A 21,883-nucleotide genomic window follows, 5' to 3' on the forward strand; every position below is an offset into this window, starting at 1 on the left:
TATTGTAGACATGACAAGTTCTAAAATATTTTCCGTATAATTTCAGGTATAAATTGCTATTTGAGTAAATAATAATAATAATAATAAAACAATCATGAACTAATGGAAAGCTGAATTAAGTATTTTAATTATGACTGCATGTTTTATATTTATTTAATTACTTTAATATATAATCACCCCTAGTTTAAGAAGAAAAATAATTAAAACTATAATAATGTGATTATAATTATATTTATTTCATATAATTCTCTGGATCTTGGAAAACCTGGAACATTTATGGAAATTAATAAACATCTTTAAAAGTAATGGAAATTTATATTATAAATATATTTTTATAATACATTATTATAAATATAAATATATATTCTAGTTATGTCAAGCAACAGCTATTCGTGAGTAAAAAATAATCATCAGAAACTACTGGAAAATATATTAAAATATATTAAAAAAAATTATTTAATATTATTAATTTCATATACGTGTTACATTTGATATATGTATATAGTGTGAAAGCACAAGCACGTTTTGTTTTGGACGTGACTTTGTTGTAAATGTGCAGACATGTGATTCTGCTCTCAGTCGACACTAATGGAGTAGTTTTGTCTTCGGTCGGTCCGTTCAATCAGTCCAAACCCGGCTGAAATCATTACTGAACAAACACAGACGCAAAAACAGAGAAGAGTGTGAAGCGGGACTGAGACGGACAGCAAAGCAACTGCACCTCTGACTCTTGACCGGGTCGTAGTAGACCTTCGCCAGGCCGTTCCCCGTCCCCACCATGATCTGATTCAGCTTGGGATGCCAAAGACAGCGGACGACGCTCTGAAACAACAGCAGATGAGAACTCATTATTTGAGCAGTGGCAGAGGAAAAGACTGATATCTCTCTCCGTCCGGCTCATCTCCAGTTTACTATATTTGGATCTGGATCTCAAAGACTCGCTGTGACGAATGGGCCGTGTGTGTGTGTGTGTGTGTGTGTGTGTGAGAGAGACGGAGCAACAGACTCCTGACTAACTGCAATCACATGCATGCAGCGCATCTCTATATGATGACAGGTCATAGTGAGCACGAGACAGGAAGGACAAAATAGCACCATTAAAGTCAGAAAAACACCAAAAATCCTCGTTACATTCTTACAGACTTGTGACTGGTTAAAGTCCAACCCAAACAAGCAAATAAATACAGCAGATTCTTATAATATCATTTAAAACAGTAGTAGTAGTAATTATTATTATATACTTATTGTTGCCATAATGACATTATTATTATTATTCAAAAGTTCTATGTAAGATATAATATGAAAATATAATAAATATATAACATAATATAATAAATATAAAAAATAAAATCAATGTGTAAAATAAGTGATAATATTTGTTTGTAATTTGCAATAAAGTGTATTTGATTTCATTTCATTTCATAATGAAACGTAATATCATAACAACAAGTGTTTAATAATTTATAAAAAAAAATAAAAATAAATAAAGTTTGGATCAAAGGAGGGTAAGTGAATAATGAAGCTGTGAAGGAAAAAACATGATCACTGTCAAGCAAACATGCTGTAATGAAACGTAAGAAAATACCACAAAATAAAATAAATAAATAAATGAAATAAAATATATAGTTTGGATCAAAATGAGGGGGAACTGTCGTCACTGTCATGCAAATACGCTGCACTGAAAATAAAACTGTATGAAAATACCACAATATAAAACAAATAAAAAAAAAAAGAACTGAAAAAAATTCTATAAAATAAAGGTTTGAATCAAAACGAGGGGAAAACATGTCCCCACTGTCATGAAAACATGCTGCAGTGAAATTAATGAAAATACCACAAAGATAAATGAAAGAAAATAATAAAATAAACATTGGTCATACAAACAAGCTGCATTAAAATTCACGAAAATGCCACAAAAATAAATAAAATTAAATATAAATAAATAAATAAAATAAACATTGTCATACAAACATGCTGCACTGAAATGAATGAAAATACCACAAAAATAAATAAAATAAATAATTAAAACAAAAATAAAAACATAACTGTCATGCAAACATGCTGCATTGAAATGCATTAAAATACTACAAAAAAATAAAATAAAATAATAAAAATAAACAGCATTGTCATGCAAACATGCTGCATAAAACAAAATAAAATAAGATAAATAATAAAATAAAATGAGGGTAAGTAAATAATGAAGCTGTTGTACAGGAAATCCAAAAGAATAAGAACCAGGTTAAATGCACTTTAAGAATGGTCTCTTGAGACAAGTTAACAGCACAAGAGGAGCATAATTAATCATGCTATGTTCAAGAAACTCTTTCCAAACAGATCTTGCAGTGTTGAGATCAGGAAAGACCTACGGAGGCATGGGGTGAAATCTGCTTAGCCTCCAGCTGTTCAGCGCCGGGCTCGTTTCTGCCTGAATCCTCCAGCCGGACTGCGTTAAGCCTGCCTGACCTAGAATCCAGCTTTAGACCCTCTCCCTCCCCCAGGACCGTAGCAGGGGCTTCTCCGGCCCTTATTGACTTAACGGGATGTACGGGGTTAATCCGTCTCTATGAGCATGTGGCCGAGTAATTGATTATTTAGAGAAGATCTGGCTGCGGATCTGAAATGTGCTTCCAGCTGAGCCTTTTTTGGCCGAATACAAAGGTAATCTCCTTTAGTCGCTCCATTACCTTGCAGATACTGTATCATGGGGTTTAGATCGCGCACATCTGTATATCTGACCTCTCCATTACTCGTAATCGTGCCACACAGAGACCGTGGGTAAGGAAAGCAAACACCAGGAGAAGCAGCATATGGGAACTGTCAAAAATAGCGATATATATGCATGCATCTACAGCTGTTCATCATGTGCCAGAGAAACAAACACTCACAATGCACAGTATTTATGTGCAGCTCAAATGTTTCTACAAGCACTAGGAGGAATGATAATAATGGCGATGTGAGTGAATCAGATCTTTCTTGAGCACATTTACTGCGGTTATGGCAAAGACTGAAGTGACATTTCAGCATCATATTCAATCTTCCATCTTTTCTAAACCAAATAAGCTGTTTACTGACTGGATGAGTGTGTGCCAAACTCAACCCAACATGGCGCCCATTCACCCAGGAGACACAAGGATGCTTTCACAGCACACAATAAATAAATATACACAAATAAATAAATAAAATGCAGTAGTAGTAGTAATAATAATAATAATATGAAAGGCTATTTTTACTTTATAATGGAATTATATTTACATACATAGATATGTATACAGTATACACACACATATACAATATACATAAAATTATATGTAATTACATAAAATAATTTACTTTTAATTAAAATATAATATATAAACAATGTATATACCATGCCAGATACATAAAATAATTAATCTAAAAATTACTATGCAATTAATAATAATAATAATAACAACAGTAATCACAATAATAATAATTTAACTACATTGCAACCAGACACAAGGTCACTTTCAAGTCACAGTCTGATTTGTTTTGTTGATGTAAAAAGGGTTTTCCAACTCCAATTCAAACCAGTGAAAAGATGTGCAATGAAATAAAGTTTAGACTCAAAAATACACTTGCGGACACAGGAGAAGAGGGGTGAAAACAGACTAAGACATGAAAGTCACCTGGAGTCTGTCTTAACATTAACATGCTTTTAGCACAAAGTTTATGTTTTAGTTCTAGGTTTAGTCTTTCTGTGCAAGTCCAGAGCACGACTTGCTTTGTAACACCGCTCAGAGAAAACTTCAAAGACACTTAAATAAACAATATATTGCTTCAATCTGAGGAGCACTGGATCTGATTTAGTTTTCTGAAAATTGTCAGCGTAAGATTGGTAAGAGATTCTGTACTTCCTAAAGATGTAACTCAAAAGCAACAGTGGTCCCAGAATAGACCCCTGGGGAACACCACATACTAAAGAGACTGACATGGTGGAAAAACTTGCTATATTCACAGCAAATGTCCTATCCTTTTGACAGGAGGCAAACCACTGAGAAACCTACAAAGACACTTAAAATAAACACTATATCACTCCAATCCCAGCAGCACTGGATCTGTTTTAGTTTTCGGACATCAAGGCACATTCCAAATGTCACTGGAAAATAAAACTGAATATGGTCAGTGTAACAGTAGTAATAGATATTGTACTTCTTAAAGGAAGTATATAAAGTGAAAATAACAGTGGTCCCAGAATCGACCCATGGGTAACACAACATACTAAAGGGGCCAGCTTGGAGGAAAATTTGCTTTATTCACAGCAAATGTTCTGTCCTTTAGACAGGAGGCAAACCACCCTATATAAAAACACTTAAATAAACATTATAACACTTCAGTCTGAGCATTCCTGGATCGGTTTTAGTTATAGAAATACAGCCGCATTCAAAATGTCTCTGGAAAATAGGGATGTAACGATGAACCGCGAGCCAGTTGAAAATCGATTCAAATATGTGATGATTAAAATTGTTTGAGATACCAAATAAATCGAGACACAAATGGAGGAGGAGTTTATATGTATGTATCTCTGAGGGGAACTGATTGTCTTTAGAAAGGTTTATGGTATTTTCTTTCTAACTTGCCTCTGAAAGATGCATATTAGTGTTCATAAGCACAGCTCTGCTTTGTTTACAGCGGTAACCCAGGAAACACTATATCATTGCTGTTCATAGCGCCACCTGCTGGCAGAGAGCGAATCCGTGTCTTATTCAGGTCGTCTGCTGTTTCATTTAGATGTGTTTTATGTAGTATAGTTTCACAAAACTAAAGTCAGACCATTCTGTTTTTGCTTCAAATTTTCGAAATTACACAATCTAATTTAGATTAAAAACTGCTCATGCTGCATGTATGCTGCATCTTTGTTTGGATGATGATTAAAATGCAGTGGTTGCCTCTCATTTTAAATGGAAAGAGAACAGACAAAGCCTTAGTTTGTTTATATAAAGAGATTTCTTTTATTTGTTTAACTTGCTTATTTGATTTGGGGTTTGTTTTAAAATTTCAGTAAAGTTTTGTTATATTTCAATTTCACAAAGAAACGTGCAGCAATAGCCTAATAAAAGGACACCTTCTCATTTACTGTATAATGTCTTCAATCTCATTTTGTAAAAACAAAATCGTGAGAAATTCGAATTGCAAAATCAAAATCGTGAATCAAATTAAATTGTGAGTTGAGCAAATCGTTACATCCCTACTGGAAAATAAAACAAAAAATCATCAGCGTAACAGCGGTAGATGAAAGATGAACCTCAAAGGAAGCATATATATGGAAAACAATAGTGGTCCCAGAATCGAACCCTGAGGAACACCACATAATACAGGTGCCGAAAAACTTCCTACATTCACAACAAATGTCCTATCCTTTAGAGAGGAGGCAAACCACTCTGAGATACCCACAAAGACAGTTAAATAAACACTATATCACTTCAATTCTGTTTTAGTTTTCGGACATCAAGCCACATTCCAAATGTCCAGTGCAGAGGGAGCAGCAGGCGTCCTGGAGGACGCACATGTCTCACCTGGTTTTTGCACCTTGTGAAAAAGTCAGCAAAGCTGAGAACCACCCCTGGAGTATTTACTTTTACCAGCCTGGAGATGTGTCCACGTCTCGGCACAGAGCGCGACCCCACTGCAGGGTTACGGCCTGTGTTTACACTTGAATGATTGGTAGCTCTTCCTGTCACAGGACAGGCTGGTGCAGCACTTCATAAAGAAAGCACTTCAATTCTTCAGTCGTCTTGCGCTGGATAAACACTGTAAATAGCTCCTCGTCAGGTCAGCTATAAATAACTTTAGTCTTCTGGACGGGCCAACAGTATTTTCAGTGAACAAGAGCCATCCACCTCTGCTACCGATGCCGGACATAAATGATGGGGGTATTTTGGAGTTTGGCAATATAAATCAGCATGTATCGTCATTGCATGGAAAAGGGAAGCTTGCACATATTGGCTAATGTCTTAGTTAATACTTCACAGACGAAAAATAAAAAGATTATTTAGATGATAAATAATTAAATATATGACAAAAAGCTGATGTGACATGCTTTTAATTTTAGGATAAAATATTACAGTTGTACCAACAATCTTGTGAAATCACAACACAATCAAATAATTATTGCAGATTAATGTATAAATTAATAAATAATTAGATTCAATTCTATTCCTCTGTGAAGCTCTAAATGAGAATTTTTTTAATAAATCTGAGCTTCTCTTTTCAAGAGCAATTGTTACATGTCAGTCCTTGTCTTGTGTTTCCCCTCCTCTCGTGTCCCTATTTGGCCATCCTCGTTCCTTTCCTCATTAGTTTAATTAGTCCCTAGCCCTGTGTTTGATTAGTCCTCACCTGTTCCTTGTTTTCCTAGTGTTTATAAGCCCTGTGTTTCCTAGCCCCTGTGTCCGGTCATCACGTCAGATGTGTTCGTCTCTCCCCATGATCCCTGTTTGTCCGCTGGATATTAATAAAGAACCTTATTGGAACTCCTACGTCTCCTCGCTCCTTGTGTCCCGAGAGGGAACGTGACAGATGACCGGACCTACAAAGTAAGCGGCACTCCTTTTCCCCCATTTTGTTTTCCGTTTCTGAAAGTTTTTTGTTTGCTCCTTTTTTCCCGCTCCCTCCATGGCGATGGAGTTCGCCGCCCGCCTCCGCGCCCTGATACTCCGCGATCTCCCCTTCGTGGAGTACACGGAGGAGTTCTGCGAGCTGGCCGGGAAGGCGGAGCTGCACGACGCGGTCATCCTCCAGCTCTTCCGGCTCGGGGCCTGTCACCACCGCCCCATGAACCTCCCAGACACCACGGGATTGACCTGGAGGCTGGGGATATACCGGTGTCTGGGAGACTTCCGGGCCCGAGTCGAAGCTAGCCCGCCGTCGTCAGCGGCTCCCCCGAGCCCGCCGCCGCTCGCGCTTCCAGAGCGCCCCCGCGAACTCGCGCTTCCAGAGCGCCCCCGCGAACTCGCGCTTCCAGAGCGCCCCCGCGAACTCGCGCTTCCAGAGCGCCCCCGCGAACTCGCGCTTCCAGAGCGCCCCCGCGAACACGCGCTTCCCGAGCGCCCCCCCGCGCCGGCTCCACGCACGTGCCCTCCAGTGCCGGCCCCACGCACGTGCCCTCCAGTGCCGGCCCCACGCACGTGCCCTCCAGTGCCGGCCCCACGCACGTGCCCTCCAGTGCCGGCTCCACGCACGTGCCCTCCAGTGCCGGCTCCACGCACGTGCCCTCCAGTGCCGGCTCCACGCACGTGCCCTCCAGTGCCGGCTCCACGCACGTGCCCTCCAGTGCCGGCTCCACGCACGTGCCCTCCAGTGCCGGCTCCACGCACGTGCCCTCCAGTGCCGGCTCCACGCACGTGCCCTCCTGAGTTCCCGCTGGTTCCGTCCAGCCCTCCTGAGTTCCCGCTGGTTCCGTCCAGCCCTCCTGAGTTCCCGCTGGTCCCGTCCAGCCCACCTGAGTTCCCGCTGGTCCCGTCCAGCCCACCTGAGTTCCCGCTGGTCCCGTCCAGCCCACCTGAGTTCCCGCTGGTCCCGTCCAGCCCACCTGAGTTCCCGCTGGTCCCGTCCAGCCCACCTGAGTTCCCGCTGGTCCCGTCCAGCCCACCTGAGTTCCCGCTGGTCCCGTCCAGCCCACCTGAGTTCCCGCTGGTCCCGTCCAGCCCACCTGAGTTCCCGCTGGTCCCGTCCAGCCCACCGGAGTTCCCGCTGGTCCCGTCCAGCCCACCGGAGTTCCCGCTGGTCCCGTCCAGCCCACCGGAGTTCCCGCTGGTCCCGTCCAGCCCACCGGAGTTCCCGCTGGTCCCGTCCAGCCCACCGGAGTTCCCGCTGGTCCCGTCCAGCCCACCTGAGTTCCCGCTGGTCCCGTCCAGCCCACCTGAGTTCCCGCTGGTCCCGTCCAGCCCAGCGCCTCCCGTGCGCCCTCTAATGTCCGCGCCGCAAGAGCGCCCTCAAGGGTCCGCGCCGCAAGAGCGCCCTCAAGGGTCCGCGCCGCAAGAGCGCCCTCAAGGGTCCGCGCCGCAAGAGCGCCCTCCTGCGTCTCCGCTGGTCCCGTCCAGCGCTCCTTCGTCTCCGCTGGTTCTATCCAGCTTCGCGCCTCCCGTGCGCCCTCAAGTGTCTGCGCTGCAAGAGCGCCCTCAGGAGTCCGCGCTGCAAGAGCGCCCTCCTGCATCTACGCTGGTCCCGTCCAGCTCTCCTTCGTCTCCGCTGGTTCCGTCCAGCTCCGCGCCTCCCGTGCGCCCCCCAGTGCCCGCTCCTCCAGAGCGCCCCCCAGTGCCCGCTCCTCCAGAGCGCCCTCTAGTGCCCGCTCCTCCAGAGCGCCCTCTAGTGCCCGCTCCTCCAGAGCGCCCTCTAGTGCCCGCTCCTCCAGAGCGCCCTCTAGTGCCCGCTCCTCCAGAGCGCCCTCTAGTGCCCGCTCCTCCCGAGCGCCCCCAAGAGCCCTCTCCTCCAATGTGGGCCCCAGAGGGGAACTTTCCCAAAGAAATTTTGGGGGGGGGCCATATAGTCCCAGTCTGTGTGGCCAGGCCAAAGGCCAAGGCCACAAAGGACCCCGATCCACCAAGGCTCCAGATCCGCCATGGCCTCCCGAATCTCCAGTCCTGCCATGGCCTCCCAAGGCTCCAGATCCGCCATGGCCTCCCGAATCTCCAGTCCCGCCATGGCCTCCCAAGGCTCCAGATCCGCCATGGCCTCCCAAGGCTCCAGATCCGCCATGGCCTCCCGAATCTCCAGTCCTGCCATGGCCTCCCAAGGCTCCAGATCCGCCATGGCCTCCCGAATCTCCAGTCCTGCCATGGCCTCCCAAGGCTCCAGATCCGCCATGGCCTCCCAAGGCTCCAGATCCGCCATGGCCTCCCGAATCTCCAGTCCTGCCATGGCCTCCCAAGGCTCCAGATCCGCCATGGCCTCCCGAATCTCCAGTCCTGCCATGGCCTCCCAAGGCCCCTGATCCGCCCTGGAGGCTTCCCTGGTCTCCTCCCTGTCCGGGCCCTGCTCCAGCCTCCAGAGCGCCCGCCCCCCCCCGCCCGTGAGGTGTATGTTACGGTGCGGGACGCACCTTCCGGGAGGGGGGCGATATGTTACATGTCAGTCCTTGTCTTGTGTTTCCCCTCCTCTCGTGTCCCTATTTGGCCATCCTCGTTCCTTTCCTCATTAGTTTAATTAGTCCCTAGCCCTGTGTTTGATTAGTCCTCACCTGTTCCTTGTTTTCCTAGTGTTTATAAGCCCTGTGTTTCCTAGCCCCTGTGTCCGGTCATCACGTCAGATGTGTTCGTCTCTCCCCATGATCCCTGTTTGTCCGCTGGATATTAATAAAGAACCTTATTGGAACTCCTACGTCTCCTCGCTCCTTGTGTCCCGAGAGGGAACGTGACAGCAATAGATGCTGATTTATTCTGCCAAACTCCAGGACAACTGGAAGAAGGATGATATACTACTACTACTACTACTAATAATAATAATAATAATAATAGCAAAATGCACCAATCCATTTACAGTAAAAATACTTCTGATTAATGCTACTGATGTTGCTCCATGGTTTCTGTGCTGCATGTATTCGTTGTGCTGGACGTCAACATCTGCTTTATGCCATCCTGTCAGCTTCAAGACAAGAAGCAACCTGGGATGGAGAGCATTAGCTTTTACGCTGTTCTGACTAGAGCCGGAGCGCTGGGACTGAGAGAAACCCACTCAACAGCACATTTGATCACGGATGGCCACGGGAGCTTTGAGCCGTCACTCAGATGTGCCTCAGAAAGAGCTCCCAGAGACACTTCACTCGCTTCAGATGAATCCAGCTCTCAGGAGCGCCGCGATGCTTGTTGAGGTCATGCGTGTGTCATTCCAGCAAATGGATGGAGGAAGACAATGTTCCCTTCACTTCCATAGGGACGAATGAACAGGCGGAAAGTTTCACTTCCTGTCTGCACTTGCACAAGTAATCTAACAGTACAGCATTTACCAAGTAATGCAAGACCGCAGTCTTCCTGGACAGACTTTCCATTACTAGAGAAAAACATATTATTGGGACGCCTCGCTTCTCTCAGTTCTAGATACTGTAAAAATGTACATAACCGGAGCTGCCAGTACAAGCACATCTGACTATCAAATAAACAAAGAACTATAGCAGATTAATTACACTATATTCATTTGAAATGATATAACAATAATACTATAAAGCAAATCACAATATATTCAGATTAATGTAATAGTAAAAATAAATCACACACACATATATACACCGTACACATATATATATATATATATATATATATATATATATATATATATATATATATATATATATATATATATATATATATATATATACACACACACACATGCACATATATGTATATACATATGTGTGTGTGTGTGTATATATATGCATATTAAAATACTAATTATACTATATTCATTTGAAATTTTAATAATAATAATAATAATAATAATGCTATCATTAAATTTAAGCATACTATATTAATCTACAATCACAAAATAAATTATATATAACTACAACAAATTATAATATTAACAATTTTATATATTAAATGAATGCATAAAAACAATTAAAGCTTTGTAATATAATAATTTGCAATAATTAAATACCTATATGCCAGATTAATGTGAAAATCCAACACAATCAAATAAACAATTAATGCAAATAATAATAATAATAATAAATATATACAAAGTATGTTAAATAAATATATAAAATTAACTATTAAAATAATATATAATAATATATTAATTTGCAATAATGAAATTCCTATATGTTATGTATATATATTTGTTTTTTTATGAAATATTTATGAAATAAACATACTAAAAAAATAATTAAAATAATTATAATAATTTGCAAGAATGAAAGTAAATGGAATATTTTCAATGAAATGAAACTAATGAAAATTAATTTGCAATTATGGCAGAATATTTTTTCTTCCGTGAAACTCATTAGGCAGTATGAGCATACTTCTCTTTTCAAGGACAATGCATGCTGATTATATACCTAATTTATTAAATAGCTAAATATCAGATTAATGTATATATAAAATATATATTAAATTAAATCGGCGTGGACGACCCTGGAGTTTCAGTCAGGTTTGGCATTATAGCCAATCATATGACTGAAAACACTGAAAATCCTTAATTTGCTGCTGAGTGAAACTGTCCCAGTGTCCCATACTGCATTGCACTTCGTCAAATCGTGTTTTGGAAACATTATTAGTATCGACACAGCGTTGCATAATGTATAATTCTCACCCTGACACCAGAACAGAAGTGTGTCAAACCTACCGCATCGGCCACTTCAATCTCATACACCTTCTGCAGAGATTCCCGCGCGAAGAACAGCAGCTTCCCGTTTCCTTCGTCCTTCTTCACCGAGGTTCCTGTCAGAAGCAGTTTATCATCCGGACTGAAGCAGCAGTCTGTCCTGCTCAGAAAACATCCGTCAGCACAGTTACAGGAGAGAAACAGCTCACATTCATACAGACTTACAATACACTTCCCAATCTGCTGAGCTTTCACGCATAACAGTAAAGAGTTCATGTTATTAATATAATGCTCACTGCCAGCAGTGCTGTTATAGTTAACTAAAACTATTAAAACATTATATTTTTGTTAATTTAAATAAAGCATGAAATTACATGAAATTACATGAAAAACAAACAAAAATCAATTAAACAAAAATTTGAAATGTTGCCTAAATAAAAAAATTGATAAGTTGAAGTACTAAAATCACTAAAAGATTAAAAAAATTTAGTTGAAAAAGTACCCCCCCACCAAAAAACAAAAACAAAAAATAACAAAAGCACGTGTCGTCACCAAATTCTTAATTTAAACTAAATGATAACTGAAATATAAAAATAAAATCATATTCAAAATATAATTTACTATTATTACAGTATATACTGTGAACAATAGTAAAATAATATCTGACTAATGATTTTCATTTTATATATACATATACATATACATATACATATATATCAATTTTGTCTTTACTGTTCCAATACGTTTGGAGGGCACTGTATATACAGTTGTGTTCAAAATATTAGCAGTGTGTTTAAAAAAGCGAGTAAAGCTCAAAATCCTTATAATAACTTTTACTTCAATACACACACAAATGCATTGGGAACACTGCACATTCTATTCTAGATCAAAACATCAAGAAAAATGTTTCAAATTTGCTATTACTTTACAGAAAGTGAAGAAAAAGGCATATTAGGCTGTTCAAAAATATAGCAGTGTCCGCATTTTTCTTTACAAAGTCAAACATTTAGTGCATAAACTGCAAACTGCTTGAAGATTTGGCTTTCTTGTGAATGACTGAGCTAGCATGGTTTCTGAGAACTGCTTCACATCTGTGTTGCATGGAGTCTGGCAGCTGTGAACAGCTATTCCAGCCCAGGACGACTGCTCTTCACACCACAGTTCCTCTGCATTTCTTGGTTTTGCCTCAGAAACAGCATTTCTGAAGTCACCCCACAAGTTTTCTATTGGATTAAGGTCTGGAGACTGGGTTTACCGAATCAAGATGCTACTTGTTTATGGTGTGTTTGGGGTCGTTGTCTTGTTGAAACACCCATCTCAAGGGCATTTCTTCTTCGGTATAAGGCAGCATAACCTCTTGAAGTATTTGAATGTACTCAAACTGATCTATGATGCCTGGAATGTGATAAACAGGCCCGGCACGTAGTATGAGAAACATCCTCGTATCGTGATGCTTGCGCAGCATGCTTCAGTGGCTTCTCAGAGTACTGTGGCTTGAATTCAGTGTTTGGGGGTCGTCTGTGGACCCTAGACCCAAAAAGAACAATCCTGCTTCAGTCCACAAAATATTGCGCCATTTCTCTTTAGGCCAGTCAATGTGTTCTTTGGCAAACTGTAACCTCTTCATTTGTTCAACAACAGGGCTTTGCGGGGGCTTCTCTCCGACAGCTTGGCTTCACATAGGCGTCTTCTAATTGTTCCAGTACTCACAGGTAACTTCAGACTTTCTTTGATCACCCTGGAGCTGATCATTGACTGAGTCTTTGCCATTTTGGCTATTCTTCGATCCATTCGAATGCTAGTTTTCCGTTTTCTTCCACATCTTTCTGGTTTTGGTTGCCATTTTAAAGCATCTGATATCATTTCAGCTGAGCAGCCTATCATTTTCTGCACTTCTTTATATGTTTCCCCTCTCTAATCAACTTTTTAATCAAAGTAAGCTATTCTTTTGAATAATGTCTGGAACGAAGATTTTCAGAGAAATGCACAGAACAACATTTGCTGCCTTCGTCTTTAAATAAGGGTCACTTGTTTGACAGCCGTGTGGAGTTTAATTCGAGAGGTAAATCATTCTGTGAAAAACTGCTTTTATTTTGAACACGTCCTTTTCAATTTCAATGCATGTCATGACTGTTGGGTCTGTTGGTTTTCTTTTACTCTTCCACACCTTCTAGTCAAATATTTGCCATGAAGAGATATCATTTCTACCAAAAACAGTGATTGATCTGGTTAGTGATGTTGGACTGCTATTATTTTGAACACAACTGTGTGTGTGTGTATATATATATATATATATATTTATACAAGCTGTTTACAGATTGTGCATCTTGATCAGATTATTTTTTTTTTAACAATATTTGAAAAAACATCAATAAAATTTAGTTATTATTATTATTATCATTGTTACATCATTTGTATTTGTTATTAATTATAATGAATAAATTATTTATTTTATAATTAATATGCAGAATGCATATTAATTATAAAATAAAAGTGCAGATTTAGCTAATTTAGCATGCCAATGCAGGACATCAATTGCCATAATAAGACTAAGAATTAGCAAAACATCTAGAGATTGGTCAGCCTGATCAAGATGCACATCTGTAAACAGCTCATAATGAAGTTTCTTCACATTATTTGCAGGAGAAGTAAGTTTCCATCTACATGGGGAAGAAGGAGGTCAGGCCGGTGACAGCAGCGAGAGGTTTCCTGAAGTTGCGTATGTCCCACGTCTTCAGAGTGTCGTCTCCTGAAAACAGACAGATGAGCGATCGAATCAAAGCTGAATCAGCGTCATTGTGCGTCTGCGTGAGTCAAATCTGATTCCTTACACACTCAGCTCACTTCCACACCAAACACAAGACCTCCATTATCTGCACACAAGTCCGCTTTGTGCTCGCGTCCGGCATATTCCAACGCATTCAATATATTAAAACCCACAAATTCAGCTGTCAAGGTCAATGCAGAATAGCGATGGGCGGTATGAATAAAATCATATGAATAATTTTATATCAAATTAAGAATATATTTCACTGTATAGGCAGTGTTGCTGGGAAGTAAATAATCATATGAAACTAGAGATTGGTAACTACAAATATTGTTACTTTAAGATTTTAGTTATTTAATTCTTATTTTTAAACATGGAATTTTAAACGCATATATATTTTTTTATTATTGAACATGATTTAAATGATAAAAACAAACTAGTTTCCTTAATTTAATCTAGATTTTAACAATAATGTAAATGTATCTAAATATTAGATCTGTGAGCATCTAACTGCCAGCTCACTTCATTATCCTTTATCCCTTCCCGTCCTAGCTTTTACTACTTTGAACGACGACTGAAACCTTGTATAACAGGCACTTCTCGTGTTTATTGCCATCTTATGATAAATCATTTGTTGTATTCTTCAATTGTAAGTCGCTTTGGATAAAAGTGTCTGCCAAATGAATAAATGCAAAAAAAAATTTATATATTTGTGTTTGTAATATTGAAAACATACAAATTAAAATGTTTGTTTATATATAATTTAAAAACAGATGCATTATTCTTATATATTGTTTTAAAATTACATTTATTTCTTTATTTTTTTTTTACAATATATAAATACAAAAATAACAGCATATCACTTTTTTTTAAAAAAGTGTTTTATATGATTTATTCACTATTATTTACTATTTACATTTTATTTATTTACTTTATGTAATATTTACTAATAAACATTATTTTTTAAACACATTGTATCTATCTATCTATCTATACACATTTTTTATATATACACATTTATTTATGTATTTATATATATTTATAATATAGAAAACAAAAATAAAAATGTGTGTGTGTGTGTGTTGTACACACACACACACACACATATATGTATATATATATATATATATATATATATATATATAAATATAAACAAATACATATTTTTATATATAAATGTATAAATATATATATACACAACATATATACACATATATATATATATATAAAATGTAAAATATATTAATGTATTTATTTTATATAATATATAAAAACATATTATATATATATATATATCTTTTTTATTTTTTCACTATCACATTTAGCCAGTCCTAATACAGACAGAAATGAGCGGCGGGTCTGACCTCCTCGTGATGCGAGGGTTACTCCGTCGTAAGAGAAAGCGAGGCAGGATGTGTCGGATCCAGGCGCGTGAGCCTGGCGGCAGTGGAACTTAGTGTGAACCTGAAAAACATAACATAAGCACACATAAGAGACGGAGCAGCAGCTTTCAACACGTCTGGATGAGCAGAGGTGAGACCTGCGCTCCATTAACACTCTCACAAAACACACAGAGGGCTCTGCAGCCCAAACACTTTCCATCTGCAAAACCACACTCCAGTCTGAAAACCGCTGCATTCTGGGAAACCTCACTCAGAGCCGTGTCTCACATTCAACATCAACACAAGGATTGAAGGAGGAGTATATAAGCCAAAAACCCTTTTTAATCATACCAGCGGGTAACTTTCAGCACTTCTTCTGAAGAGAGACCCTCCTGTACCCTCCTGTCTGTTCAATTACTGGAGCACCGAGTCTTCAGCCTCAACAGCTCGTTACATAACAGAGTGTGACGAGATCTGAATGATTTCTCTGAGGTCTGAGGATCTAATGCAGGCTAAACAGAGGAGCTCCAACACCAATATATATCAAACACATCTGTTTTGGTGAGGTTTTGACACTTTCATTAGCAGAATAGTTGAAAGCTGAGAATAGAATAGAATAGAAAATTGAAATACAAATAAAATAAAAATAAAATTAAATGAAGTAAATTAAATAAAATGAAAAAGGTGAAATAAAATTTTATATTAAAATAAAAAATATAAATTATTTCAAAATAAAAAAAATGAAATAAATAAAATAAAATAAATGAAAAAGATTTCATTTTTAAATAAATAAGAAGTAGTTAAATAAATTAAATTAAATTAAATAAACCGGAGTAAAAAAATAATTGAATTAGCAGATGAAATAAAACCACAAATGAAAATAAACATATAAATTAAATAGCTTGAAATAAAAATAAATAAAAATAAATCAAATAAAATAAAGAGGTGAAACAAAACTATAAATGAAAATAAAATAAATAAATAAATACAAATAAAATAAATGAAAAAACATCTAATTAAATAAACAGGTAAAATAAAATTATAAATGAAAATAAAAAAATAATTCAGTAAAAACAAACAAACAAACAAACAAACACACACACACACACACACACACACACACAATTATGCTTTCAATGGAGAAATTAAAATGAGTTAAAAATAATTGCGTTTATGATTTTTATTTAAATATGATTTGGTGCATCAGTTTTACATCTATTTCATAATCCCTGTATAAGCTATAAGCAGCAGCTGTTGTACACTAGTGAGTGATATCTGGTCCGTGTGTGTGTGTGTGTAACAGTGAAAGGAAGAACTTCACCATACTGTAGTGTTTGTAGTGGTTCTTAAGGAAGGAGAGCACGTCTGAATCTGACATGAACAGTGCGTCTGAACTCTGAGCTCCATTAAGAGTCCGAGTGCCCTCAAAGTCACACAGCCTCAGCTCAACGCTAAAGCAATAAAACACAAGATGACCAAATATGATAACATGATCAAAGTGTTTGATTTATTTAATAAAACAACCTCAGTCAAACCGTCTGGCTGAACAGATCGAACAGATGAGGACATCTAGAAACCGTCTGGTTCGATGTTATTTTAGTATCACTGATATACTAAAAATGTTTTTTGTTAATATTTTGAATTAGATTTTATTTTTATATTTTCTTTAGGTAAAGTTTTAGTAATTTTGATGTGTGCTTTTTTGTCATTTCATTAGTTTTTGTTTTTAAATATTTTTTTTTATATAATGGAGAGCAGACAAAAATATAATAAATAGAAGGAAATATATTTATTTTAAAAAATATGTAATTATATTTTTAATATAGTTGAGAGCAGATTGGAAAAAATAAAACAAACTATAAAATAAAAAAATAATAATGTGTTTGTGTTAAAATTACAAATGACTTCTTGCTTCAGACCAAGGCTGCGTCTCATTGCTAGTATTACTTGATCTTAATGCTGCGTTCGACACTATAGACCATGACATACTCATAGATTGATTACAAAACTATACAGGTATTCAAGAGCAGGCTTTAAGATGGTTTAGATCCTACCTTTCCGATCGCTACCACTTGGTCTATTTAAACGGGGAATAATCTCAATTAAATCCAGTAAAGTATGGCGTGCCACAAGGATCTGTCCTAGGCCCTCTGCTGTTTTCAATATACATGTTTCCCCTTGGTAATATTATTAGAAAATACAGGATTAGTTTCAATTGTTATGCAACTATATATTTCTACAAGGCCAGATGAAACTTCTAAATTATCTAAGCTAACACAGTGTGTTAAAAATATAAAAGACTGCATGGCCAATAATTTCCGCCTATTAAATTCAGATAAGACAGAGATTACTTATTGTAGCAAAAAACAGTACACAGAAACTCTTGGATTACAATTTACATCCAGATGGATGCACTGTTACTTCCTCTACAGTCAAAAATTTGGGTGTTATATTTATTATTATTATTTAATATTAGTATTATTTATTAGTGTTTATATTATATTAGTATCTCATAACCTTGTACTTCAGTTACATTTGATCAAATGCACATTTTCATTCTTTTGCTTGGGTTGAACACAATTTTTTGCAAGGCTGGAACAGCAGCTACGCTAATTTCTCTCTATTTGCTTCTGTGTTCCTGCCAAGGGACTGATATCCCGAGGTAACTAGGATTACACAAGCTTCAGTCTGGATCCAGCCCTTAAAAGATCTGAGATGATCGAACACCTGAGTAGAGATGATGCCAACCCCTAGAAGACCTCAGATGACGCTAACCCTCAGACACCATACAAAACTACCAAATTAATTTTGCTAAAAGTTTGATTGCAACATATAATCATTACGGTTAGTGTTCACTGTCTGTTTGATTACACAACATTAACTAACTGCTTGATTTTTACTGTACATTTCTACCATATGGACATCAACTTGAGATGGTCACCACTGATAAGCTAATTACTAAATATAATGTAGAAACTTTCATTTTCTGTAATTTGCATCGTGAAAAGCACTATACAAATAAACTTGAATTTAATTTAATTGAATTTGGAATGACATCATGGTAGATAACGAACTCTTTTTCTGTTTTTTTGTAGCCAAAACTTCACGGTTTGAGTCCTTACAGAAAGTGACTCGTAAAAACAAACCCACCATGAGAAGTTTTCACTGGAGCCGTGACAACTAGCCCCACTCAATTAAAATAAATGAAGAGTGATGGAAACCGAAGCCGGTTAACAGCTGGAGAACCGAAGAGAGGGAAAACACGAGCTGAGGACGGGAAGAAACGAGTGAGAGACAGGAGAAAACCAGGTCCAGAAATAGCTGATGGACAGGACGTTTAACAGAAGTCATGGCACTGGAACGGCCAGATAACAAGCGACCGTCCTCACCGCCAAACCAATTTACTGCTGCATAATTGGCGTCTTTATCAGAGTTTCTCCACCTGCTCGTGTGCCGCTCTGCTGATTAACCCACGGCCAAATCAGTTCTTCCACTTGAAATGAAAGATGCACCGGCGCGGCGTACTACGCCTGTCAAGCGTCTTTGTGTTTCTCCACAACACGTTATTAACTATCTCTGCTCTTACAGTGTACGATTCATCAGTGTATTTTACTGTGAAGGAAATAGGATGTTTTCATAAAAAAAAAAGAAATTTAATTTATTTATAAAATTAAATTATGTATTAAATAAATGTTTGTGCATTCAAATAATCTCATTGAGTCAAAATGCTACAAAATGTAATGAAATATTTTTCCCTTAACAACTTTTGGTTTTACTGAAAAAACTTGAAATTGTTCTTGAAATTTCTGGAATAACCAAATTAACTGTGGTTGATTAATCTAATATATTTCTAAGTTTGCGTTTATAAAAGTCTTTGAAAACAAAAATCAAATTAAATTAAATTATAGTTTTTTAGGTATTAAAATAAATCTATTTGAATTAAAATGCAAAAAAATGTAATGAAAAAATTTAAAATAATAAATAAATAAAAATACATTTTTTTTATCCCCCACCCCCTGAAAAAAAATGCTAAAAAAAAATTTAACTATGAGTTAAAGATGTTGAGAATAAATAATGACCTTTGAGCTCATTTACAAAACCATTTCATGAGCGTTTTAATAAAAATCATCAGCCTATTATTTCATAATCCAATCAAATCCTGATGGACGAAAACTGTAATCATATTACATAAGTTATACAAAGTCTTGTTGACTGTAACTGAAGCAGCAGCGATTAGTGCAAATCAGCTGGACAGAGAAATCAAACATCAGGAGCACAAAACAGCCCTGTTTCTGCTGGGATGAGTCCTGTGCTCCGTCTCTGCCAGATCCACGCATGACGGAAAGCAGAAAACCGCCGGATTATTGTTGACAAGATGCATTGAGGGTCAGGCTCGGGTTCCATCCATAGCTTCCAGAGACGTCCATCATCTGCGGCCTGTCATCGCCAGCAGCGGGATCAACGTCACACGCTGAGATTTCACTGGAGGACAAAGAAAACGCCTAACTGAAGCCAAATGTGAGGGGAAGCAGAGTTCAGATCCACCTGCCATCTTTAACTTCACCTACAGTTGAGCTCAGAAGTTTACATCCCCCTTTCAGAATCTGCAAAATGTTCATTATTTGACCAAAATAAGAGGGATCATACAGAATGCATGTTATTGTTTATTTAGTACTGACTTGAATAAGATGTTTCACATAAAATATATAGTCCACAAGAGATAATAATAGTTGACTTTATAAAAATGACCTGTTCAAAAGTTTACATCCCCTTGATTCTTAATACTGTGTTGTTACCTGAATGATCTAAAGCTGTGTTTTTTTTTATTTAGTGATAGTCGTTCATGAGTCCCTTGTTTGTCCTGAACAGTTAAATTGCCTGCTGTTCTTCAGAAAAATCCTTCAGCTCCCACAAATTCTTTGGTTTTCCAGCATTTTTGTGTATTTGAACCCTTTCTAACAATGACTGTATGATTTTGAGATTCATCTTTTCACACTGAGGACAACTGAGGGACGAATATGCAGCTATTACAGAAGATTCAAACACTCACTGATGCTCCAGAAGAAAAAACAGTTTAACTGTTCAGAACAAACAAGGGACTCATGAACAACTATCACTAAACAAAAAAACAAAACAAAACAAAAAACAAACAGCTGTGGATCATTCAGGTAACAATACAATATTAAGAATCAAAGGGATGTAAACTTTTGAACGGGTTCATTTTTTAAATTTAAACTATTATTTTCTCTTGTGGACTATATGTAAACATCTTTTATGTGAAATATCTTATTCAGGCCAGTACTAAATAAACAATAACATGCATTCTGTATGATCCCTCTTATTTTGGTCAAATAATTCAAATTTTGCAGATTCTGAAAGGGGGTGTAAACTTTTGAGCTCAACTGTATATGTAATCCAGACTGAGCTACTCGTGAGAACTAGTCACAGCAATCGACGCGTTAATGGCATTAGATCTGCAGATGGTGATCAGAATGTGTTTGAGGCACATAAGTAAACTAGATATTCACCGCAACATTATTTATTATTTTTATTTAACGTAATATTCTGCTTTTGTCAAGTACTGAGGTTATTACTGTGGTATCAACTATTCTGGTAACACTTTAATATAGGGTTTAGTTTAATAATTTAATCATATATAATGGTTTATTAATCTTAATAACTAACATTGATTCCTACTTGCACTCATACATATTTAAGATTTCAAGTTTTATGCTAATGTAACCAGTGTTGTTAATGTTCACTAAAACTAAATATTTTTCAAAATTGCAATGAAAAAAACTTCTCTAATCATACACGTGTAATTTTCTCCGTACCATACCTTGGCCAGACTCTAAGAAATCATCCCTTGGCGCACGTCTCGTACCTTTACCACATGGTCCAGCGAAGAGTTAATTGCAGCATATCATTAGCTATGGGATTCCTCAGAAATGGAATCTACACTAGACAACTGGGACGCTGATGAACATCTCAGTTACTTCAACTCTTCTTGTGCCTCTATTCTGAACAGTGTTGTACCGTTGAAGCTTAGAAATCACAAGGCGATGCCAGTTCTCTGGCATAACAAAACAACACATTCTCTCGGACAGGCCTGCAGACGTGCTGAGCGCAAGTGGAAAAAGGATAAACTGCAGGTTTCATACGAGATTATGTTCCAGAAGGCAGCTAAGGCTGCTAAGTGCAAATACTTTTGTGATCTGATCACTAAAAATCGCTACAAACTTTGTGTCCTTTTTTCCACCATTGACTACTAAATCCTCCCGTTATACTTTTCCCTGAGCCTTCTGTTTCCCTTGGTGAAAGTTTTGGAAAGTGTTTCACAAACAAGGTCATGGCTATTAGATCTCAGATGGCTCATACTGGTTATACTCTGTCTTATGCTCCTCCACACGTCTGTGTTTGAGCCACTTTACATAGCACTGAATCTGCTCTTTTAAAAGTC

The 21,883-nt window shown here is 38.1% G+C and overlaps 1 protein-coding gene across 2 annotated transcripts in view; it reads right to left on the minus strand.

The window, feature by feature from the left end:
- wdr70 (WD repeat domain 70) overlaps positions 1–21,883 on the minus strand; it is an 86,708-nt gene that overhangs the window by 15,744 nt on the left and 49,081 nt on the right. For both annotated transcript variants that reach the window (XM_079408217.1, XM_079408218.1), the window contains exons 11-14: positions 15,406–15,505; positions 13,939–14,023; positions 11,296–11,434; positions 722–822 (exon numbers count right to left, since the gene is read on the minus strand). In XM_079408217.1, the coding sequence (XP_079264343.1) occupies positions 722–822; positions 11,296–11,434; positions 13,939–14,023; positions 15,406–15,505 (425 nt within the window). The remainder of the gene's footprint in view (positions 1–721; positions 823–11,295; positions 11,435–13,938; positions 14,024–15,405; positions 15,506–21,883) is intronic.

The sequence above is a fragment of the Barbus barbus genome, assembly GCF_936440315.1.
Source record: "Barbus barbus genome assembly, chromosome: 45".
Classification (NCBI taxonomy): domain Eukaryota; kingdom Metazoa; phylum Chordata; class Actinopteri; order Cypriniformes; family Cyprinidae; genus Barbus; species Barbus barbus.